This window comes from Schistocerca cancellata, chromosome 4, assembly GCF_023864275.1.
Source record: "Schistocerca cancellata isolate TAMUIC-IGC-003103 chromosome 4, iqSchCanc2.1, whole genome shotgun sequence".
Lineage (NCBI taxonomy): Eukaryota > Metazoa > Arthropoda > Insecta > Orthoptera > Acrididae > Schistocerca > Schistocerca cancellata.
Genome location: NC_064629.1, coordinates 638,642,465 through 638,667,301, shown reverse-complemented (window position 1 = coordinate 638,667,301; position 24,837 = coordinate 638,642,465). Strand labels below are relative to the sequence as shown.

Sequence of the window (24,837 nt, the reverse complement as noted above, 5' to 3'; positions counted from 1 at the left end):
ATAAGTTCTCTGCAACACACACTTAAGTGCTTGCTATATGGTTCATCAAACCACCTTCAAATTCAGTACAGTTGTGCAGTGTTTCTATTTTACAGTGTCTGTATAGTTCGATGCAATGCTCATTCGGACATGCACTTCTGTGTTTAATGTCAAGCAAGGCAGTCTGACGAGCAAACTAAAGTCTCTCCCTATGCGGACATTACACGATTTGTGTGCGAACACTGTGGGAGATAGCCACTAGGACATATGGAGGTTAGAGTCAGCCCTGGAAGCGTGCTCGGATAGTCGAAGCAGTTAAGGCGACCACTCGCTTAAAGCGAGATATCCAGTTTCGGGTACCGATCCGGAACAAATTTTCATATGTTACTATTAAGTCGTATAGCTGTGATACAATCGTAGTCCCAGTTTGCGAATACATTCTTAACGCCTTCCTATTACTTTCCTAGCGTTCCACTCTCGAATAGCACGTGAGAAACACGATCACTTAAATCTTCCCGTGCAAACTCATTTCTTTTATTTTATTACGGCGATTTTTTTTCCTCACATATAGATAACTGTCAACAAAACACTTCCGCATTCGGAGGTAAAAGCTGATGACCGAACTTTCATGAGAAAACCTCGCCGCATCGAAAAACGTCTTTTACTCTCATGATCGCCAATCGTACTGTGTTCACCTCTGTCGCAGTTATTCGCTGCGTTGTTTATCCGCCCTCAGCTACAACTTCCCGTGGTATAGCGGATGGAAGTTGACTCATAAAGTGTTGGCGCTGCTCAAACCTTTCTTGAAATGCCGTCGTCGGTATTAACCAGGATTTGCCATGCTATCTCACACTGCAATACCTCCACAACGTCAGGTCCTCCATTGCGATTCAGATGCTGCCGATCATCATTAACGTCAGCTGCATACAGCGCATATCCTCACATGGCGTATTCTAGCATTCCTTTTTAAGTGCTTTGACCACAAGAGACAAATAATGGGAACAGCAGGTGCCAGGCTGAGATTCATAGCATGAGGCTTAAGGACATGTATCTCATCCACGAAGCAAGTGGCTTATAAGGAGATTGTTCGACCGATTCATGAGTACTATTAACCAAGGGCTGACATGAGAGACAGAGAAGGTCCATCGAAGACTTGCGCGTTTCGTCAAGGAATCGTTTAGTCGGCGCGAGAGCGTTACCAAGATGATAAACAAACTCCACTGGCAGACGTTACAAGAGAGGCGTTGTGCATCACGGCCGGGTCTACTATTGAAATCTCGAGAGAGCAATTTCCGGGAAGAGTCGGACTTCATCCCACATACTTCTTGCCACATACATCTCGCGTAATGACCACGACGAGAAAATTCGAGAAATTAGAGCTAATAAGAGGCTTGCTGACAATCGTTTTTCCCACGCGCCGGGTAGGAGTGGATCAGTTAGTGGTACCAGAAGTACCCTCCACCAAACACCATTAGGTGCCTTGCGGTGTATGATTTGGACAGGAATGTTTCACATCCTTCATATACTGAAGATTTCTCACTTCTATTTGCCTCTTCCATCTATAGTTGCATTATGGTTTCCTGCAATGTTGCTTTGAAAATGTGTGTGAAATCTTATGGGACTTAACTGCTAAGGTCATCAGTCCCTAAGCTTACACACTACTTCATCTAGATTATCCTAAGGACAAACACACACACCCATGCCCGAGGGAGGACTCGAACCTCCGCCGGGATCAGCCGCACAGTCCATGACTGCAGCGCGTCAGACCGCTCGGCTAATCCCGCGTGGCAATGTTGCTTTGAACTGCTTTGGGTTATACCATAGTGGAACTTGTCATTCAAGCCTTTGACATAGATTAGTGGCTTCCTTGCACCAAGATGATTGCTATTTTTAAACTGCTCTACGTTCCCGTCTATGGTGTCGCTGAGTTAGAGATATAGTGAGATGATAACCCAGCTTCTTAAATATGATTTAAGCAGTCGTCGGTTTCCGGCCCTGTCAGATGATTTGCGCAGCAGGTATTTTTCCACATTTTGTATATCGCGCCTGTAAGTATAAACTATCGATCTTCATTTCCTTACCTAGTTTGCGAATTTCATACATGACCTCTGATTCCTCATACAATTTATCTGACATATTTTTAAACGCTTTGTGTTCTTCTATGGACAGTACACTGAAGAACCAAAGAAACTGGTACACCTGCCTAATATCGTGCAGCCACCCCCTCTCTCCCCACCCCTCCCAGTCTGCAGAAGTGCCACCACACGACGTGGCATGGACTCGACTAATGTCTGAAGTAGTGCTGGAGGGAATTGACACCATGAGTCCTGCAGGGCTCTCCATAAATCCGTCAGAGTACGACGGGGTGGAAATCTCTTCTGAACAGCAATTTGCAAGGCATCCCACGTATGCTCAATAATGTTCATCTCTGAGTTTGGTGGCCAGCGGAAGTCTTTATACTCAGAATAATGTTTCTGGAGCCACTGTGTAGCAATTCGGGACGTGTGGGGTGTCGCGTTGTCCTGCTGGAATTGCCCAAGTCTGTCGGAATGCACAATGGACATGAATGGATGCAGGTGATCACACCATTACAGAGCCTCCACCAGGTTGAACAGTCCCCTGCTGTCATGCAGGGTCCATGCATTCATGAGGTTGTCTCCATACCCGTACACGCTCATTCGCTTGATACAATTTGAAACGAGACTTGTTCAACTAGGCAATATGTTTCCAGTCATCAACAGTCCAATGTCGGCGTTGGCGGGTGCAGGCGAGGCGTAAAGTTTTGTGTCGTGCAGTCATCAAGGGTAAACAAGTGGGCCTTCGGCTCCGAAAGCCCATGTCGATGATGTTCCTTTGAATGTTTCACACGCTGACACATGCTGATGGCCCAGCATTTAAATCTGCAGCAATTTGCGGAAGGGTTGCACTTCTTTCACTTTGAACGATTCTCTTCAGTCTTCGTTGGTCCCGTTCTTGCAGGATCTTTTTCCGGCCGCAGCGATGTCGGAGATTTGATGTTTTACCGGATTCCTGATATTCACGGTACACTCGTGAAATGGTCGTACGGAAAAATCCCCATTTCATCGCTACCTCGGGGATGCTATGTCCAATCGCTCGTACGCCGGCTATAAGAATACGTTCAAACTCTCTTAAATTTTGATAACCTGCCACTGTAGCAAGAGTAACCGATCTAACAACTGCGCCAGACGCTTCGTTGCTGACAGCAGCGCCGTATTCTTCCTCTTTACATATCTCTGTACTTAAATACGCACGCCTATATGAGTTGCTTTGGCGCTTCAGTTTATATATGAAGACAGCAGGCGCGCCCACCTGTGCTGACGCTCAAATGCTATTCAGCCATGAGTTGGAACGACTTGCTTGTACTGCATTATCCGTTGTGTTTTCTGTTTTTAACCCTTGTGAATAACACCTCGTTGTATTGGATTTTCATACTTTCTTTGCCGGCCGAAGTAGCCGTGCGGTTCTGGCGCTACAGTCTGGAGCCGAGCGACCGCTACGGTCGCAGGTTCGAATCCTGCCTCGGGCATGGATGTGTGTGATGTCCTTAGGTTAGTTAGGTTTAATTCTTTCTAAGTTCTAGGCGACTGATGACCTCAGAAGTTAAGTCGCATAGTGCTCAGAGCCATTTGAACCATACTTTCTTTTGACCAAATGCTACTGCTCCCTTTTCCAAGGTGCAATGCATGTTTCCAGTTTAAGTAGATGGTATGCAGTCTCCAGTCATTTTTATCGTTCGGTTGTGAATGACATTACTCCGCCAAAGTGCCTGAACCTCTCTTATAGCTTTTCTAATTTTTTTCAACGGAAGAGCAATTTTCGTCTGCAAACAATAAGTACTTTCCGCAGACGACGTCTCCAGACGGATCAAAAAGTCATCCTACTCAATCTTTTACTGATATGTCTTTGAAGCCAACATACATCATCTGCTTATTTACAAGGTCATACCCCCACAACGAGATGAACTGCAGGGTATTCGAAATGTTATATATTCCTGACAATGTGCCATAGTTGTAGAACATTGTGCCAGAATTATAGAGCACGCTCCAAATATATTCATCCAGTATCACAAAGTATATCTTCTACATAAATGAAGATAGAAACCTGAGATGTTTGTTAGTCTACGCAAAGGACTACAAAGTTGTGAAATAATCGGGTCTACTGTCGGATGTTTGTGTCGCTCTGGTACAATATTTCGGCAACGTAACTCGTTGCCTTCTTCAGGTGCTACCTGAGACTCAGGTAGCACCTGAAGAAGGCAACGAGTTACGTGGCCGAAATATTGTGCCAGAGCGACACAAACATCCGGAAGTAGACCCGATCATTTCACATGTCAAGATCTCGCCGGGAAATCCTGAAGAGTTACGACTACAAAGTTGTTATTTTCAAAAAAAACATCCATCTTTAAGAGGGTATGTTTTTCTGTGCATGAACATGCAACCTTGGGGTACCTTTTACAATTACGTAAGGTCGTAAGGTCGAAGTTCTCATTTATCTTTAGAAATTCTCACTGTAGCCTCCACCGTTCGCTCGACAAACGTCGAAACGATAGTCACATACGTTCCATGCTTCCGCGAGCATGTCCGAAGTTGTTGCATTCACTGCAGTCACAGTCCAAAAAATGACTCTGAGCACTATGGGGCTTAACTTCTGAGGTCATCAGTCCCCTAGAACTTAGAACTACTCAAACCTAACTAACCTAAGGACATCACACACATCCATGCCCGAGGCAGGATTCGAACCTGCGACCGTAGCGGAACTGATGGTCGCGCGATTCCAGACTGGAGCGCCTAGAACCGCTCGGCCACCTCGGCCGGCCAGTCATAGTCCACCGAAAGTTCTTGTAATAGAAGACACATGAACAGAGTCTTTCACAATCCCCCACAAAAAGTTCACATACCGTGACATCAGGCCAATGGTGCATACACTTGTAATGACAGATCCACACATGAGCAGGAGCAGCACCGTAAACTCTACGAAATTCGCGCCACACAGTTGTAACGGAATTGAACCCTTTGAAACGGAGAACGTGTAATGACGATTGTTGCTGTTTTCGACACATTGGATAATGAAGAGTGATCGAGCGAGCTAGCTATACTAGAGAGGCATCTGCCGGAAACTACACGAATTGCCAAGACAAACTTTTACTTTTGGTGCGTAAGTTGAAAGTTACTCCTATCTTCATTGGTGCATATAGTCTTGTGAAAATGGATTAATCTGTTAGAAAAATTCTATTATTTGTTCTTTTCTGATCCAGTCTTAGCTTCTGGAGGAAAGAACGAGACCAAATTACCCTTTTCGCATTTTCCTTCTGAATTTTTATCGTACATGATCACCTTACGTTTGCTGTGCCTACGAGTCAGCAGCACGTTGTTAAGAGAGGCTTTCCAAGAGGAATTCTGGAACTGTTGAAGTTTAGCGTTATCAATTAATTTTGCATTATCATATTTTGCATTTGTTTTAACAATAAATTTATTTTCATTTTATATATTTGCTTTAGGAAGTGTTCGGCTTCCAGGCTTTAATTTTTCCGCTGATGTTTTTGTAATCCCCCCATACACAAGACTACTTTTTTCTCACTGCCGACTACCTTAGCCATATTTTTAGATCAAGGAGCTCACCGTCAATAATGTTTACCATTTTCTGACGCGTTCTGTCCGCCCTGGGCCTGTTTGTTACATCTTGCTTCCCCTCCATGCTGTTTTTCAATTACCGGTCTCAGACAACGGCTATAGAAGTCACCATCCCGCGGAGCAAGTCACCAGCCGCATCAGCAGAGCCGTGCGCCACAATTCGCATTGTTGCTACAGTCCACTCCGACGAAACCGCTGACGCCACATACAGTGGCAGTGGCAGTGGCCAGCGGAGAAGGTCCAGCACTCGCTGGCACCGCACGGCGCAGCATCACGTTTCTGTCGCGAGGTACAGCCTGCTTCCACTGTCACCAAGCGTTGCCAAGCAGGAGCTTTCAGTTTTAACTTTACTTGTTCACAGTTTCGCCTACATCCGGACGATCGTATTTGAGTAGCTGTCCCTGAAATTAAATACTCGCGACCTCACTCTTAGTACTGAAAATTGAATCACAACGTCACTTTCAGCCACTTTTGTTACGAATTTTCACGGAATCACTGTAACAGTAAAACTGCCATGGTCTCGATCGTTTTCCTCTCAACTTAAAATAGATATAAGGCTCTCTTGACGTTTCCCAGTTGGTGTTGTACAAATGACAATGCAAGTACCACCATCAACCGTCTTGCAGGTATTATGTAGCAGCCAAGCGTCGGGAGAATGAACAGTCACGTAATCTTAACGGGACTAGCCAGTCAGTACTGAGAGACAATTAGACTGTGACGGAGAATGAAACATTTATCGATATTTGATAACGGATAGATCTTTCTAACACTGAAGGCTAGTACATCGACTTCACTAATGGTTGCATATAATGCGATGACTCCGTGAGAGTATAGCCGCGTTCAAGAACAGTAACACATATTATGCTCGTATAGGATCCACTCCATAGTTGCAAACAATTCTGACATAATGCTACCGTCTGGACTGCGGCTAAAACCTGCGTCGCTTCAACTAATTTAATGTACAAGGAGCGGACAAAAATATAGAAAGACCAAAAACACACATTACCAACGCCTAACACGGTGTAGGAGACCCGTTGGCACTCAACACAGCTTTCTGTCGTCTTGAAATGGATAAACACAGTTGCTGTATGGTTTTCAAGCTAATCTTATACTAATATTGCGGCAATTTCAGATAACGATGATGGAGGCAGACAGCGACCTCGAAACCTTCTCTCCAAAGTAAATCTCAAAGACTCAATAATATTGAGATCTGGTCACTGTGGTGGCCAGGGGAAATGTGACTATTGATCCTCGTGCTCACAAAACCTGTCCTGACCTGATAACACAGTCTTTCGCAGTATTATGATCTTTAAAGAACCATGGAGCCCATGGAATACCACGATATGGATACCCAAATTATCACCGAACCCCCGCCATGTTTCATTCTTGAGACGAAAACTCGGGCATAATTTGGAAACAGAGTGAAACAAGGCTTATCCCAGCAAATTACTTTCTTCGATTGTTCCATAGGTCACGTTTTATGGCTTCTTACCACGTTTTCCCGTTACGGGCATTTGCATCACAGTTTCGCCTACATCCGGGCGATCGTATTTGAGTAGCTGTCTCTGAAATTAAGTACTCGCGACCTCACTCTTAGTACTGAAAATTGAATCACAACGTCACTTTCAGCCATTTTTGTTAAGAATTTTCGCGGAATCACTGTAACAGTAAGACTGCCATGGTCTCGATCGTCCTGCAGTTCCCTGCTTATGGAACTCCCTTCGTGTTGCTTTGGTGCTGACAAGGGTCGTGATTGCGATATTCGCTTCTGCAGTGACTTTCGCGCCTGTCGTCCTCTTATTTCTCGTCACAGTTCTCGTCCATAAGCGTATGTCACGATCACTCAACACTTGATTGGTAATCTGTCAACACTATAATCGCAAATAGGGTAACTACTTGTGTCAGAAGATAGGAGTAGTGCTGTGCAGTCCGTGCAGTGAATAGCAATTTGGGTTTGTATGCAGGAAGTCAAGGCATCGATTCTGGATCGAGGGGTATTTGTTTTTATTTGCCAATGTCATTCTGCCTTATAATATTGTAGTATACACCGTTCCTTAAGTCACACGTATCCGACATTTACAAAGTACAGTGTTTTGCAAAGATTATCATAACAAAAATGTGGTAAGGCAAGTCATAGATAGACAGCTGAAACAAATGGCCTATCATAGAACAGAATAACTATAAAAACACTATCAATTTCGAGATGCTAAAGATGACTGCACAGTTAAATAGCTTGATAACTACTTGTCATTTATACTGTATGCAGTACGTCCGCTCAGATGTAACACATCAGTAACCAGTGACAATAATAATTTCCATATTAATGACACCATGACTTTTACAAAAGAATACGTTGTCCTCATAGCAGATGATCAAAGTGAACCTCCTGCACGTCCAAACATTGCGCGGCCGTCTGGATCGTAAAGCTCTGGACTCTTCGCAACATGGATGCATCCACAGATACAAGAGCAGCATGAACACGCGCCATCAGTTCTTCCACATTTGTCGGCGGAGTGTCCCCAAAGGAAGAAATCCAGGAAATTTACGTCAGGTGAACGTGAAGGCCCTGCAATTGGACCTCCCCGTCCGAGCTGTTTCCCTGGAAATATTCTGTTTAAATACCGTCGCACATTAATTCCAAAGTGTGGAGGTACACCATCTCGTTGGTATCGTAACCTCTATCGAAAATAAAGTGGAACATCTTCGAGTGCGTCAGGCAAATAGTTTGGAGGAATGCGTATTATCTCTGTGTAGGCAACCGGTCACTGAACGAGTAGGAACCCAAACTCCTGCCTCTCAATATTGTGGCCCAGACTTTGATGCCAAAGTGAACTTGATATCCATAGTCGCGAGTGGCGTGCGGGTTAACATCACTTCAATGGTGGGCATTGTGCATATTGCAGACAACCTCACGAGTGAACGCGCTAGATGCGGCCGTATTACAGTGTTTATGAAGTCGTCGTTGGCTTCCTGTTGTTGTTGGAACAACTCACAGAACTGCATCTGCAGACGGCGGTCTGCAGGATGTAGGTGTTGCGTTAAAGAATAATGATAGGGGTCCAGCCCACGCTCTTGCAGCACGTCAACGACCGTGCGTTACGAAACACGCAGCTGTCTTGCCACGACACGTGTACTTCGCTGGGATTCTTAGCATATGACCTCCAGAATAGCTTCATCAGTAGCTGGAGTACGGCGTGTCCGTGGACGACCTCTGTCGCACGATGGTGGAAAAGAGAACCTGTCTCCCGAAGACGACAAAACAGATTTCTATCTCGGTGACATATCCACCAGGATATCTAGCAGCATATTCTCGAGCGGCGACACCAGCCTGGTTATCAGATGCACCAAAGTCCAGAAGCATATCCACATATTCATCGTTTGTGTATGCCAAACGTCTGCCACACTATTTGGAACAATACAAGAAGAAAATGCGATGTGTACGAATGTACATGGAGTCTGTCATGGACGCGTTACTCCGCTAGCAACTAGTCCCTGTCTGGTGAACAACTCATACAGTATAAACACATCATTAATCCAGCGGGCTTTTCCACCTAACGCGCATCATCTCTCTTACAACTTTTGTCTTGCATGTCTCATCCTGACACTGCCAATTGTGAAATGTTCGTTTTCGAGTCACGCTGTTCCTAACAGCAATGAACGTTATGTTTCCACATTTCCATCGATGATAATAATAATAATAGTAACGTATGGCGATACTTACTAAACAGCGTGCACTTATCAGTCTCAGTGTTGAAAGGCATAATTAATTGTTTCATGGTGGTAATACTTGAAAATGGTAACCGAGTTTGGAAATTATTTGCAAAGTACGTTGCTAGCTATACTTGTGACGTAAAACCCTAACGAAGTGTAATGTACCTGAACGTGGCAAGAATAATAGTTGGCACTAATCTACGGGACCACTGGGGGAGGGGGGGGGGGATGTACACAGAAAACAGGTTTGGAATCTAGTAGATGAAGTGGTGCAAGACAATTCACGTCCACGACGTGCAAAAGGCTTCTTTAAAAATTGACCAATGGAAACAACTGTACTTCCATTTATGTGTTCGAAGTACGCAAGTAAAAATGTTTTGTGAAAGGCCGACTGTAATCCCTGTGTGAACATTATGACGCCAGATACCGTACCATGCCAGTCTACATTTAGCAAATACAAACAAGTATGCCACAAGCCAAAATCGAACCCTCGACCTCCCGCATGCCAACCCAAAACGCCAGCGACTGCATCAACTGCACAGTATTACTCCTATACGCTGCTAGAGGTAGTTACTATACATGTGATTGTAGTGTTGCCAGATTGCCAATCATTAATATCCATGTACTGCTGGAAATACGAGCCGGACGAAATTTTATGAGAGACATTTTTGTATTGCTAGTACGTGAGGAATCGAGCTGCGAAGTCCGAGTGCTCGAATTTTTCTTCACCACGTAAATTCTAATTTCCGGCACAGAGACCGCTATGCGATAAAAATAACATCCCATACTGTTTCATATGATTACGTTTATAGTGGAATCAAAGATGACTGTTTTTCTTTATTGATCATCAAGTTCGTGTGTTGTGTGTTGTCTACGTGTATGCGTGTGTGTGGCTCAAATGGCTCTGAGCACTATGGGACTCAACATCTGAGGTCATCAGTCCCCTAGAACTTAGAACAACTTAAACCTAACTAACCTAAGGACATCACACACATCCATGCCCGAGGCAGGATTCGAACCTGCGACCGTAGCGGTCACGCGGTTCCAAACTGAAGCGCCTAGAACCGCACGGCCACACCGGCCGGCGCGTGTGTGTATTTGGTGTTTTACATGCTATTAGGGGACTGATTCTCTTTAATCAGTTAGCATATGATTCAAGAAAACACACCTACTTAAACGGAAATTTCGTGTCTTGAGTGACTGCAAAACAAGTCAGTCCCCTTTTCTACTGAACATCTTTGGGGTTTCAGGGAACGGAAGACCGGATTACTCGAAACGCTCCACTTTGATAACAAGGCAGGTACTGTATGCAAAATAATTTGTTTTTTCACGATATTATTACAAACATCTCGCCAGACCCTCCCTCGCATGCTAAAGCGCCGTTTCGGGGACGAGATGGTGAGCCTGCCCCGGATCGAATCCGCATGGCGTGTCATTGAACGTGGGTCGATGTGCCGCCCAGAATAGATATGGTTTATAGGCCATTTCCCACATCCAACTAGGTGAATAGCGGCCTCGTTCCTAAAACCCACCTGAGTTACACGATTCGCAATAATTTAGAAAACTTTCGCACACTTTCACATGAATAACACTATACGCGGACAGCTGGAGTACACACATTCCGTCCCGGGAGTAACCACGCGAAATCCGTGAACAACCATGCCGGTCCTGCGCATATATGGGACACAGGCACAAGAAAAAGAAGGATACAAGTATGTCACTAAAGCACTATTAATTCGGACCCCTTCGAGAGGGAAGGTGAGAGAAGGACCTGTACAGACAACTGAATCATCACAATTTGCACTCTGCTGGCCATTACAATTTCAGCTCTATAAAGCTGGCATGCAATAAACATAAAATTTTCGTGATATGAAGTAATAATAATTTCAACATAACTGCACAAAATAACGGCATCTGCATTCTCTACACAATGAAAAATTTCACGGCTGGTATCTCATTCAGGAAATCGTAGTTGAATGTTAATTGTTTGTGAGAAGGTCGTGGTACACGTCGTGTAAGAAGCAGGAATGTCTACCAGCACGTGCTGGAATGCGACATCTGCCTGTCAAGACTGAAAGTTATCTTTCCGCGATGTTGCTGCTCGCGTTTGTCGGTATCTGACGACCGTTATGCGAATAAGGAACCGATGGTTTTAGGAGGGCTATACACTACACCATCCAGGATGTTAACATCATCATACGACTAGCGCTCGAAAGGACACACATTGTTCACTCGGCCGTGCAGGATTTTATAGTCACATCATGCACCTTGGGTCAGGAATTGGGCTAGTTTGCAGCAAGACAAGTATCTACATGGACAATGCAACAACATCTGGAGCAGCCCAGTCACACTGTCGCGGCTTCCCTTGACGCAGCAGCAGAGACACACGCCGACAGTGGTGCGCCCAGCGACGACACTGGACGCAGGAGTGGCACCACATCCCCTTTACAGATAAGTGCCGGTAGTGCGTACAACATCTGGATGAAAATACCAGAACTAACGTTGCCACATTGGATTCTTGCCGGCCCTGATGACCGAGCGGTTCTAGGCGTTAGTCCGGAACCGCGCGACTGTTACGGTCGCAGGTTAGAATTCTGCCTTGGGCATGGATGTGTGCGATGTCCTTAGGTTAGTTAGGTTTAAGTAGTTCTAAGTTCAAGGGGACTGATGACCTTACATGTTAAGTCCCATAGTGCTCAGAGCCATTTGAACCAATTTTTGAACATTGGATTCTTCACTGTTATCTGGCCCCAGCGACTGGTGTGAAGAGGTTCGTCTGAGCAGTTGCCAGCAGGCTCGTGCGCATGCACAGACCTGAATTCGCGTATAAGCAGTGCCTTCCTCCCGCTTCTGGCTACTTGAAGCGTGGCTGTTTGCCGTATGAGCAGTAGCAGCAAGTAGCCAGATGCGACCCGGAAAAATTTTTCCGGCAGGCCCAAGCTGCCAATTTCGCGCATGCAGAGAGCAAGCTGAGTTATAATGAGGGGCCCTTCCCCACGTGACCCGTGTATATGTTTCGTGTCTTCGTAATATTGCTGGTCTTTTCGTTTACAGCTACCACGTCAAATGAAATCAAAACAGATTTCTGTGCCCGGGAGCCATCAAGTGAATTAATACACATTCTCATAACCAAAAACTAACCAAAATAAGTTAGTAGTTTCAGTTTTCTGATTTTATATTATTTCCACGTTATTATCAATCAACCGTTAATGTCTTAATGAAGCTATTTCTGTCTGTTTTATAGAGAAATTTGTTTCTATTAATTTTTTTCCGCTGAGACAGTTTATTTGAAACGAAGTGTTTCATTCCGCACTATTGGCTACTTTCAACTTCGTTCAATTTCAAGTGCAAATTTTCGTTTTCTGGGACGAATGACATTATACCATAATAAAGAACCAAACATGAGAATACAGTACTGGACCTCCAATTGGTAGCACGAAAACCACATTAAAAGCTGAATATCAGGTACTTCAGAGTGCATCTGGACATACAAATGTGCAATTAGAGCGGAATGAAACATTTTAGTATGGTTTATGAAATTCCGATGCTGCTGGAGTAGTCTCTGATGTCCTGTTCCTTTTATGACACTGTAAGATCTCTTAATGCTATATACGTACGGACATACGTAAACATTTACTTGAAGCTGACTAAATAGGCAAAATTGGTCAGTAGTTTTGAACTAAATATTTTGTTTCAAATATAATGACAGCTGTAGCAGAATTTTACAAATCTGCCTTCTGTGAAAGTGTTTTTCGATCACAAGGCACTTGTCTAGTACATCCTCTAGGCCTGAAGTTATTTCTTAATTTGTGTTTACGTCTTAAATTTATTATGTCATTCTATGCTAAATTGTAGACTGGCAGCATACCTTGTTTTATCGTTTTTACTCCCCACATGGCTTCATATTTATTGCTAGAGTAGAATATAAGCTGTCAGTTGTACAGTTTCTTTGCCTCAAAGACAACCTTGTTAATTTTTTACACATTTTGAAATAGTCATGATATTTATAGTCCTTTATTCCGGTGTAAGCAACACAAGAAACTATTTCTTTTCTTTTTTTTCAATAAATTTGTAATCCATCATACTAGCTTTCTGCAGTGCTGTGTAGATGTAAACCTGTTGGAAATACTACATAACAATATCGCAGAGTACGAATTAAAAAAAAAAATCTGTCAAAGTCACCCCATAGCAAAATGTTGTGATACTTTAGCTGTGGAGTCTAATTTTGAAATGATATTATGCCAAGAACTGCTTCCTTATTTGCATCCTTAATCGGAGTGGGATATGATAGTAGAATTGCTCTAAGTATAACTCTGTATGTCCTCTCAACAACATACCGAAGGGCTGCACATGGTCATGTGATGCCCCACCACGCAAGTAATTCCACCAGAAATGCGACGAAAAGCGTATGAGCAGAGCAAGCACCAAGCACGGGCTCCCTACGTCATCGTAGCTGCGCATGCGTAGTACAGCCTGTTGTCTGGCGCTGTCTGGTAACTGCTCAAACGAACCTATTGTGTGGACTTACATTGTGCACACACCACGGTCATTTCTGTGTGCTCAAGTTCGCGTCCTATATACCCCAAGTCATCTATCGATTTAATCATGTGTTCATCCTACTATACTGTACATGAACAGGAAGTAAAATTTCTATATTTACTATGTTTCTTGTTGCTGCATTTTTAATGGTCAGCAGCATAATATAAACTCTTCCACCATCTTTACATACACTTAGGTGACACAAGTCATGGGATAGCGATACGCACGTATACAGAGGGCAGCACTATCGTGTACACGAGGTATAAAAAGACAGTACTTTAGCGGAGCTGTCGTTTGCATTCAAGTATTCCACGTGAAAAGGTTACCGACGATATTATGGTCGCACGACCGAAACTAAGACTTTGAACAGACAGGAGCGCCTGCGATGGTGTACTCAACGACGAACCTGGGTGCACGAATGGCGAAACGTCATTTTTTCGGATGAATCCAGGTTCTGTTTACAGCATCATGATGGTCGCATCCGTGTTTGGCGACATCGCGGTGAACGCACGTTGGAAGCGTGTATTCGTCATCGCCATACTGGCGTATCACCCAGCGTGATGGTATGGGGTGCCATTTGTTACACGTCTCGGTCACCTCTTGTTCGCATTGACGGCACTTTGAACAGTGGACGTTACATTTCAGATGTGTTACGACCCGTGGCTCTACTCTTCATTCGATCCCTGCGAAACCCTACATTTCAGCAGGATAATGCACGACCGCATGTTGCAGGTCCTGTACGGGCCTTTCTGGATGCAGAAAATGTTCGACTGCTGCCCTGGCCAGCACATTCTCCAGATCTCTCACCAATTGAAAACGTCTGGTCAATGGTGGCCGAGCAACTGGCTCGTCACAATACGCCAGTCACTACTCTTGATGAACTGTGGTATCGTGTTGAAGCTGCATGGGTAGCTGTACCTGTACACGCCATCCAAGCTCTGTTTGACTCAATGCCCAGGCGTATCAAGGCCGTTATTACGGCCAGAGGTGGTTGTTCTGGGTACTGATTTCTCAGGATCTATGCACCCAAATTGCGTGAAAATGTAATCACATGTCAGTTCTAGTATAATATATTTGTCCAATAAATACCCCTTTATCATCTGCATTTCTTCTTGGTGTAGCAATTTTAATGGCCAGTAGTGCAGACAGAGAGCAGCGGCGTTTGAGTAGAGTTGTCAGCGCTAACAGACAAGCAACACTGCTTGAAATAACCGCAGAAATCAATGTGAGACGTAAGACGAACGTTTCCGTTACGACAGTGCAACGTAATTTTGCGTTAATGGGCTTTGGCAACAGACGACCAACGCGAGTGCCTTTGCTAACAGTACGACATTGCCTGCAGCACCTCTCATGGGCTCGTGACCATATCGGTTGGACCCTAGACGACTGGAGAACCGTGACCAGGTCAGATAAGTTCCAATTTCAGATGACAAGAGCTCATGGTAAGGTTCGTGTGTGGCACAGATTCCAGGAAGTGATGGACCCAGGTTGTCAACAAGGCACTGAGCAAGCTGGTAGTGGCTGTATAATGGTATGGACTGTGTTTACATGGAACGAAACCGACCATTGACTGAAAATGTTATGTTCAACTACTTGGAGACCACTTTCAACCATTCATGGACTTCATGTTCCCAAACAACGATGTAATTTTTATGGATGACAATGTGCCATGTCAAAAGGCCACAATTGTTCGCAATTGGTTTTAAGAACAATCTGGACAAATCGAGCGAATGATTTGACCACCAAGAACGTCCAACATGATTCCCATCGCACATTTATGGGACATAATCGAGAGTTCATCCTGTACCGGCAATACTTTCTCGATTATGGACGGCTATAGAGGAAAAAGGGTTCAGTATTTCTGCAGTAGATCTCCAACGACTTAATGAATCCATGAAACGTCGAGTTGCTGCACTACGCAGGACTAAGGAGGTCCGACATGATATTAAGAGATATCCCATGACTTTTTTCATCTCAGTGTACGTAAACTTTTCCATCTTCTTTACACAATTGAGAAATGTTTTGAGTCGTTGAACAACAGGGAATTATATAGCGCTCTTAGAAAAAAGTGTTCCGAGACTGTTACCTGAAATGCTCCTCCATGATACTGACAAGAGGGAGATTGAGTTAATAATTAAATCATTAAAGACCAAGAACTCTCATGGATATGACGGGGTATCTAGCAGAATACTGAAGTATTGTTCTATGTATGTTAGCCCAGTACTTAGCCATTTCTGTAACTTTTCCTTTAGGAGTGGTCGGTTTCCTAACCGATTAAAGTACTCGGTAGTGAAGCCACTTTATAAAAAGGGAGACAGGGATAATGTTGACAATTTGAGACCTATTTCTATGCCATAGGTGTTTGCTAAAGTTATTGAGAAAGTTGTATATACAAGGTTACCGGAGCATTTAAATTCACATAATCTGCTGTCAAATGTACAGTTTTGTTTTAGAAATGGTTTAACAACTCAAAATGCTATATTCTCTTTTCTCTGTGAGGTTTTGGACGGATTAAATAAAAGGGTGAATTCTAGGTGTTTTCTTTGATTTAACGAAGGCTTTTGACTGTGTTGACCACAAAATATTACTGCAGAAGTTGGACCATTATGGAGTAAGGGGAGTAGCTTACAATTGATTCGTCTCTTACTTTAAGAACAGAAAGCAGAAGGTAATTCTCCGCAATATTGAGAGTGGTAGTGATGTTCAGTCCCAATGGGGCGCTGTTAAGTGGGGCGTTCCCCAAGGGTCGGTGCTGGGGCCACTGCTGTTTCTTATTTATATTAATGATATGCCTTCTAGTATTACAGGTGATTCAAAAATATTTCTGTTTGCTGATGACACCAGCTTGGTAGTGAAGGATCTTGTGTGTAATATTGAAACATTATCAAATAATGTAGTTCATGAAGTAAGTTCGTGGCTTGTGGAAAATAATTTGATGCTAAATCACAGTAAGACTCATTTTTTACAGTTTCTAACTCACAATTCAACAAGAACCGATATTTTGATCAGACAGAATGGACATATTATAAACGAGACGGAACAGTTCAAGTTCCTAGGCGTTCGGATAGCCCATGTTCAGGATCTTGTTCAGAAACTAAATGCTGCCTTATTTACCATTAGAACAGTATCTGAAATAAGTGACAGTTCAACACGAAAAGTAGTCTACTTCGCATATTTTTTCATACGCTTACGTCGTATGGTATTATTTTTTGGGGTAATTCTTCTGATTCAAAAAGGATATTTTTCGCTCAAAAACGGGCTGTTCGAGCTATATGTGGTGTAAGTTCGAGAACCTCTTGTCGACCCCTATTCAATAGTCTGGGAATTCTGATATTGCCCTCACAGTATATATTTTCTTTAATGTTGTTTGTTGTTAGCAATATTAGCTTATTCCCAAGAGTTAGCAGCTTTCACTCAGTTAATACTACGCAGAAATCAAATCTGCATACCGAATGCACTTCCTTGACTCTTGTGCAGAAAGGAGTGCAGTATTCTGCTGCATCCATTTTCAATAAGCTACCACAAGAACTCAAAAATCTTATCAGTAGCCCAAACTCTTTTAAGTCTAAACTGAAGAGTTTCCTCATGGCTCACTCCTTCTATTCTGTCGAGGAGCTCCTGGAACAGCTGAAAAATTAAGCGAATTCCAGTGTTACATTGTTGATTTTCTTTATTTAAACTTACGACTTGTCGCCTGAATATGTTTCTTATATTTCGTTTTATCTGTTTCTACTATCGTGTTATAATTTCATGTATTGACTCGTTCCATGACCATGGAGCCATGGAGACTTCTCCTTAATTTGGTCCCACGGAACAAAAAAAAAAACGCTCACAGTCAGTCCTGCTAAACAGCCTAAACAGCTGTCAGTCTTTGAAAATTATGTACAGGAGTTAAGAAGTGGAGAAACGTACCTGTTTGGTTTCATCGACGCGCACGACATCCATGAGGTTGACGCTGACGCAGTACAGGCGGCTCTTGTAGGCGGGTCTGCGGAAGCTGATGGTCTGCCAGCCGGGCCGGGCCGTGCACATCTGTGTAGGCCGCCCATCAGAAATCCATTGCCGCACCTACAAGCATACCACGGACGTCTCTCGAGAAGTACAAATCTGAGTTATGCGTCCGTTTCAGTGTAGTCTTTTTTTAAGTTTCTGTAAAGAATCGTCCATCTCATTTTATATGGTTTTGTATCTTTATTAGTAATTATAAAGAAATTGATGATTTTGCAATTAGTAATAACAACGTTTAAAGTCATATTTTGTATCAATAAGTTGTCTGATAGTGTCATTAAAATGAAGACGTTGAGGAAATTGATGAATATGAAGAGTAAAATGATCATGAAATGCTTTCGGGGGTGGACTTGACTTGGGAGATGGTGGTGGAGTCGGTTTGCAAATGACACATTATTTGAAGACTGTGCAGACGTTGCCTTTTGCAAATGACACATTATTTGAAGACTGTGCAGACGTTGCCTCACATACCACGACAACCACTCAACAGTTCAACAGAGGATGGCTTTGTTGATTTCCTTTTAATAACAGTAGTTAAAATGGTTAAAAAAATTGAAAGTTTCTTTCAATATCTTCGAATTTACTCTGTGGCTTATGTAATTTCCATTTACTGAGATACATGCCTGCACAAATTACCATATTTAGGGCTACACAATCCGTCGAAAAAGTTCTGAAACTCATTTTATCCCTGGCGTAAAAGTGACATCTGCGCAGTAACTACGGTCGAAGCTTGAACTAACGACTGTAAACAGCAGATATGCATTCGACCAGTCATTGGTGAGCAGACGGTGTTAAGTAGTGGACGTGCGGCTGCAGTATGTCAACGTGGTGTCACAGTTCTCAACTAGCAACATCTTTAAATCAACTGTTCAAGATATTCTCCAGAATGTTTTGAAGAAGAAAGAAGCGTGTGCAAAATTTCCCCCACATACCTCGACTCCCGAGCAAAAACTACGACACTTGGACGCCTGCCGCGACCTGATTGAAATGGACAACACGAACAATTCTTTTCTGGAAAAAATCATCACAGGTGATGAGACTTGGTGTTGCCAATGCGGACATACCATAAACGATTAAGTGCAGAAATTCACATAAGGGATCAACGCTTTGACGACATAGTCGACATTCCAGCCAAAGCTACGTCGAGTTGAACAGCATCCCAAAGAATGACTTTCTGACAGCTTCACACGGTTTTATGAACGTTATGTGTATTATACTAAAGTAGGAGAGGGGGGGGGATTACGTAGAACACTCGAAGCACTAAAACCACCACCTTAACGTTTGCTTATTAATCCAGTCTCGAAACTTTTGGACTGATATGAAAAGGCATAAAAGAAAATTCATTCCTTTCTTTGCGTACGTGTTAACTTCTATAAACTAACGAAAAAAAGACTCATAAAAGCATATATCTAGAAAGAGAAATAACCTACACTATACATCACTCAGCCTTAGTGTGGCACAGAAAGGAGTCAGGTGTTGAGCCACTGCAATCTTCGACCACCTATGCAGTGATGTAAACTATTTAACAGATGGTAAAATTAACTTCAAACACAAACTGAAGTCATAATGCTTGACAACTATTCATACAATGTAGAAGAATTTCTGAACGTGTAATAGTATTGTGTGTGTGTGTGTGTGTGTGTGAGTGTGTAAGAAAGAAAGAGTGATTCAACATAGTCAATTATAAGTAAAGGTATGTAAAAAAGTACATGGTTATCATGTAGGCACGTTTTTCACTGAGAAAGTTTACTGTAAGAGCAAAACTGATTCTTTCCACATCACAGGACAGGTTGTAATTATGGTCAATAGACTACGCAGCTAACTAACTTAGTAATGTGTCACTTTGTTTATTGTAGTCCGTGTCAACAACTTCTAATAACTATTTCGACAACTTGAATGTTCTGTGAAGGACGAAGACTGGCATCAATGAATGAAATTTTCTGTTATACAGTCACAGGAATAGAACCACGCCCATATTCCAGCTATGGTCTGCCATTCCCGTAGTCACTGGAAGAGTGACGTAATACGGGTGAAATGGAAACGTATACGAGACCATCAGCTAAGCGTGTGTGGCTCACCAATGATTACAGGAAGCTGCATTTTCTGTGTGCACGTATTGTACAACGGGCTGTGGATGAATAGAAGACTTCCCTTCATAGACTACTCAAAAAGACATTGTTTTCGAGAGTGAGACCTTGAAGTCTGTTTTCATCCATCAAATATCAATGCAAGATATGTATTCCGACAACGCTGTGTTCATTGTAGAATAGTATATCTTAAAGTGGGGGTGCAGACTTTCACGTTGAACTATGCGAAGATCAATTGTGATGAGATCATCGTGCTAATGATCTCACCCGATCAGATGAGAACAGCTGAATTCAAGTGGACGAATATCTTTATTTGAGGGCACGGTGTGGTTAGCTCGACTGTGACTGGAATCCCATAGACAAAGACTACGTCCAGTGTGTTCTCACAGGCAAGCTGCAGCTCGATTTCTCCTCTCTAGATGTTTACCGCAGTGAGGGCACCTTTGCAGTTAGAGCGGTAATCACTACACACGGAGCTCGTAGACACTAATATAAACAGCGCCACACATTACAAGTTGTGTTGCTACTCGCCGCAGTCAGACTCTGTACTGACATTATTTGTTCAATATGAAACTGAGACATCTACATTCTATATTTAATGTTACAAGATAAATAAAATATTTGTTTGCAATTTCGTTTTGTAATTTTATTTGTGTCAAATCCTGTGTTTACACTTCTGCTGAGTTTATAACATATCGTTATCGTTATAACATGGCATGCCATTATTTCTGTGGTGAATTCGTGGAGTTCACAAGATCCAACACGGATAAAATAACATAATATATTCCCCTGGCCATGTGTTGTCTTCATATAAGCTAGAAAATCGTTTTAGTTAACTTTACACATAATCATGATTATGTTCGCTTTTTTGGGAGCCTGGGAGCTAATGTTTTTAATCCAAAGTGTTAAAAGCGTCTCGCCTGTTCTGTCTGTTTAACAGCGCCCCTTGAATCACATTATAGTTGGCAAAAGTCTTCTGCGTAGGTCTTCCTAAAACTTCGTAACATTTGTTTATACTTGAAACCCTGTTTCCATTTCGTCTTCGAAACGCGAAGACACACACACTCTCTCTCTCTCTCTCTCTCTCTCTCTCTCTCTCTCTCTTTTTCTCCTTCTCCTTCTCCTTCTCTCTCTCTCTCTTTCTCCCTCCATTTTTCCCTACAGAGCAGGGGTAATTACCATTCACTTTAGAATTTTCCGACAACGGCCTAGCCGCAGTGCTAACACCGATTCCCGTCGGATAAGCAGAGTAAAGCACTGTCGGGCTGGGTGACCGTCCAGGCCTGCCGAGCGCTGTTGGCAATCGAGGTGCACTCATCTCTTGTGAGGTCAATGTGAGGAGCTACTTTACTAAGAGGTAGCGCCTCCGGTCACGTAAACTGATAACAACCGGGAGAGCGGTGCGCTGACCACATGCCCCTTCCATATTCGCATCCGGTGACATCTATCAGCTGAGGATGACTCGGCAGTCGGTCGGTACCGCTGCGCCTTCCGGAGCCTGTTCGGACGGAGTTTAGTAGTTTTAGATTAGAATTTCCCGCTTCCTCTTTTGTTTCCTTTTTGGTGTTAAACAGCATCCCCACAGATTTTCATTTAACGTAATGGTCATCCACGGAGCAAATTCTGTTTTCATTGGTACTGGACATCAACTGGCGTGTTTGTTGTACACAGTTGTTACTCGTTTGTTGGTCTCATTCATTTTCGTTGTTGGCTCTTATCATTTTCTGCTGCCACATTTGTTTTATATTTTTATGAGTTTTTTATCTGTTTTGTCTTCCGTGGCAATAAGGATTAATTACTGCTTCAGCGTCTTGCGTACATTTTATCTGTTACTTATGTAGCGACTGTAAGAAAAAGAGAATAGCTGTGTTCTTTGTGATGAGGAGATGATGTCAACAAAGTATTCACTTTTCGCAGACACAGTATTCCACGGCAAATCTGTATTTCTCTTTCCAATATCAGAACATACATGTACTATGGCGCAAGCGAGGATGAGGCTAATAGGAAACATGATAATTTATCTCATTTGACTGACCTACAAATTGTTCCAAATAAATGTTTCTAGATTCATGGGTACATTGTGAGGAAATGCAGCTTAGTCTTATGTCATTACTGCCTAGGATGTTTTGTTTAAGGTTTATGATACTGTAGATAGAATGCCTCTATCCTTGGCAAACGTATCCAACAAGCACGACTATTGTTACTATGACTACACATCCGATAAAGCAGAGTAGTCAACATTTTTTACTTACCACCCACTTTTGCATCTTTGTCAGCGGTAAAAATTTTCTAACCGCGCACCAGTGCCACAGTACTGGTAATTTATAAGGTAGGAAAGTAATTTTACTTTATAAAATTTGTAAAGCAGAGTTATAGCAATTTGAAGCACACAATAATAATTACTTAGTAAATATTTATATCAAAATTTTATGAAATTCTAATGAAAATATTTTTAAAAACACTATTACCTGCCGCCCACCATGAGAACTGGAACTCCCATTACCGAGCGCTGAGGACCAGGTTGACTGCCTCTGCGATAAAGGGTTCGAAGGCATAAAATGGGAACCACTGTGATAAAGGGTTCGAAGGTATAAAATGAGGACCAACTGAATTTATTAGAGGGAGCAGTCATAATGAAGAAAGAAAGAGAGAATTCAAGGGATTGTGTCCTCCTGTTGCCTGGGTGGGTTGGGATTGTTCGGCTTTGTACTTCAAACTATGTTGCTTTTTTTTCCACACCCACACACACACACACACACGCACACACACACACATACACACACACACACACACACACACACACACAGAAATACAAACACACGCAGACACACACACACACAGAAATACAAACACACACAGACACACACACACACACACACACGCGCGCGCGCGTGCGCGCATAGACACACTCAACAACACATGCGAGCTCGCGTGTGTGTGAAGAAGAGCAAGATAAGAAATCACAGCTAGTTTTACCGCGACCAGATTATCGGCACAGTCGTATCTCAGATTATCATGCAAGGTACTTCCCTTGTGGTTTTCCGTGGAGAACTGTGTTTCGGCTCCTAATACTGTTGCAGCTGAACACTTGAAAACTGTTTTACAGCCAAAATTGCAATAGTGACATCCGAATAAACACAGTCAGCGGCAAAAATGTTCTCATTCAAAAATTGCAAACCATTTGTCAGGGAAATAATAAAAGACTCAGTAAACAACACAAGTAATATATAGACAACAAACATCCATTAAAAGCCCCATACGTGCACAGTATTTCTGAACCCACGATTCGGAAGGTTGGCAGTTCAAATCCGTAAATGATTTACGCAGAGCGCCAGGAAGTCTCAGATGCTTTGGAAGTGCACGGTGTATGTTATTCTCTATCTTTTCAGTTCAAATCCGTAAATGACTTAAGCAGAGTGCCAGGATGTCTCGGATGCTTTGGAAGTGTACGGTGTATGTTATTCTCTATCTTTCCCCACTCCGAGCTTGTACTCTGTCTCTATGGCCTAGACATAGACGTTACGTTAAGCCTTAATCTTTCGCCCTTCTTTCATTCATTTTCGAATCTACGAAAGCAGAATTATCACCTACTCGCCGAGCAAGACCTGCTTGTTTCTTACACGGTGTAAGTTCCTCTCCGCTGCCTAGTTCCGTGCATTATGTACTTTCTCGAAAGTCCAAAGTGAGATGTCAAATTCGAGACAAATGCTATGAAAGATTACTGAAAAAACTTTGAAAAGTTCATAAAGTCTTCAGAAAATAGCTTTTTCATTCACGAACGACACATCAATGTACAGTAACCACCACAAGAGTATCAGTAATGATGCATTTTTCGAGAAGGTAGATTATTATGACCTTACCTGTCGCTGTACGTGTTTCACTTTGTCGCCATGCTTATGCGGAGCACTGTTCAGCTTGAAGATGATGTAACTCCTCACGTAGTAGAACAAGTCGTACACCAGAGACACAGGCAGCAGAACAAAGCACACGAGAACCCATCTGTAATGCACGATAAGATACTCCAGCGGTGACAAAGATGCTGTCATGGTAGGAGGCGCGGCGTGAATGAGCTCTCAGCAATCGAGCCGGTCCTTTTATCTCGGTCAACGAGCATCACTCACACATGAGCTCTGACGTTACGTAACAGCTCTTGACCGGGCCTATTCCGTCGCCCTTCAATTCTAATTTGTGCCTGCATCTACATCAACAGTCACGAAGATCCTCTGCATATGACGATGAACATTCTCGTTCCACATGCGAACAGGACATTTCTCTGCACGCTCTTAGTGCCTCTTGCTTTACTATTCGAATCTCGAATATTTTTCATTTTAGCATAAACCTCTACCATCCAGTGTGTATATAGCACGCCTGACAAAAAAAGTGAAGCAAGGAAAAGAGTGTTATCCGGTAAGCTGTTTTGCAGATCTGTACCTTCTCCATGTTTCGGTTCCTTGCTAGACCGCTTTTCCTAGGTGTTAGTTAATATTTAGACATTTTGTCCCCGTTGACAGTAGTGTTCCCCCGTTTTCATCAAGGGCTGGCTAATTCAGGAGTCATGTTTTGTACATTTTGACAAGCATGTTTTGGGTGTAAACAGTTTTGTTATGACAACCCACCAACGTGGCTTGACCCTTAATCTCTTAACATGGATAGCTTCCTCAAAGCTTGGACTCCGCAAGTGTCCATCAAGATTATGGAAATATAATCACTATGACTAAATATCATTGTTTGTTGTTGAATTTCATCACTGTGGTTCTGTATTTCAACCATTTCAAAAATTTCACAGAGAAACTTTTATACAGAAACCTGAAGATATGTCTCCACTCAAGTGAAACCGGTACTTGCGAATGAAGCACCTTGAT

The 24,837-nt window shown here is 42.9% G+C and overlaps 1 protein-coding gene across 1 annotated transcript in view; it reads right to left on the bottom strand.

The window, feature by feature from the left end:
• LOC126183236 (delta(24)-sterol reductase-like) overlaps positions 1-24,028 on the bottom strand; it is a 70,761-nt gene extending 46,733 nt beyond the window's left edge. The window contains exons 1-2 of the mRNA XM_049925027.1: positions 23,836-24,028; positions 17,793-17,948 (exon numbers count right to left, since the gene is read on the bottom strand). Of these exons, the coding sequence (XP_049780984.1) occupies positions 17,793-17,948; positions 23,836-24,021 (342 nt within the window). The 5' untranslated portion in view covers positions 24,022-24,028. The remainder of the gene's footprint in view (positions 1-17,792; positions 17,949-23,835) is intronic.
• Positions 24,029-24,837: the final 809 nt, after the last annotated feature.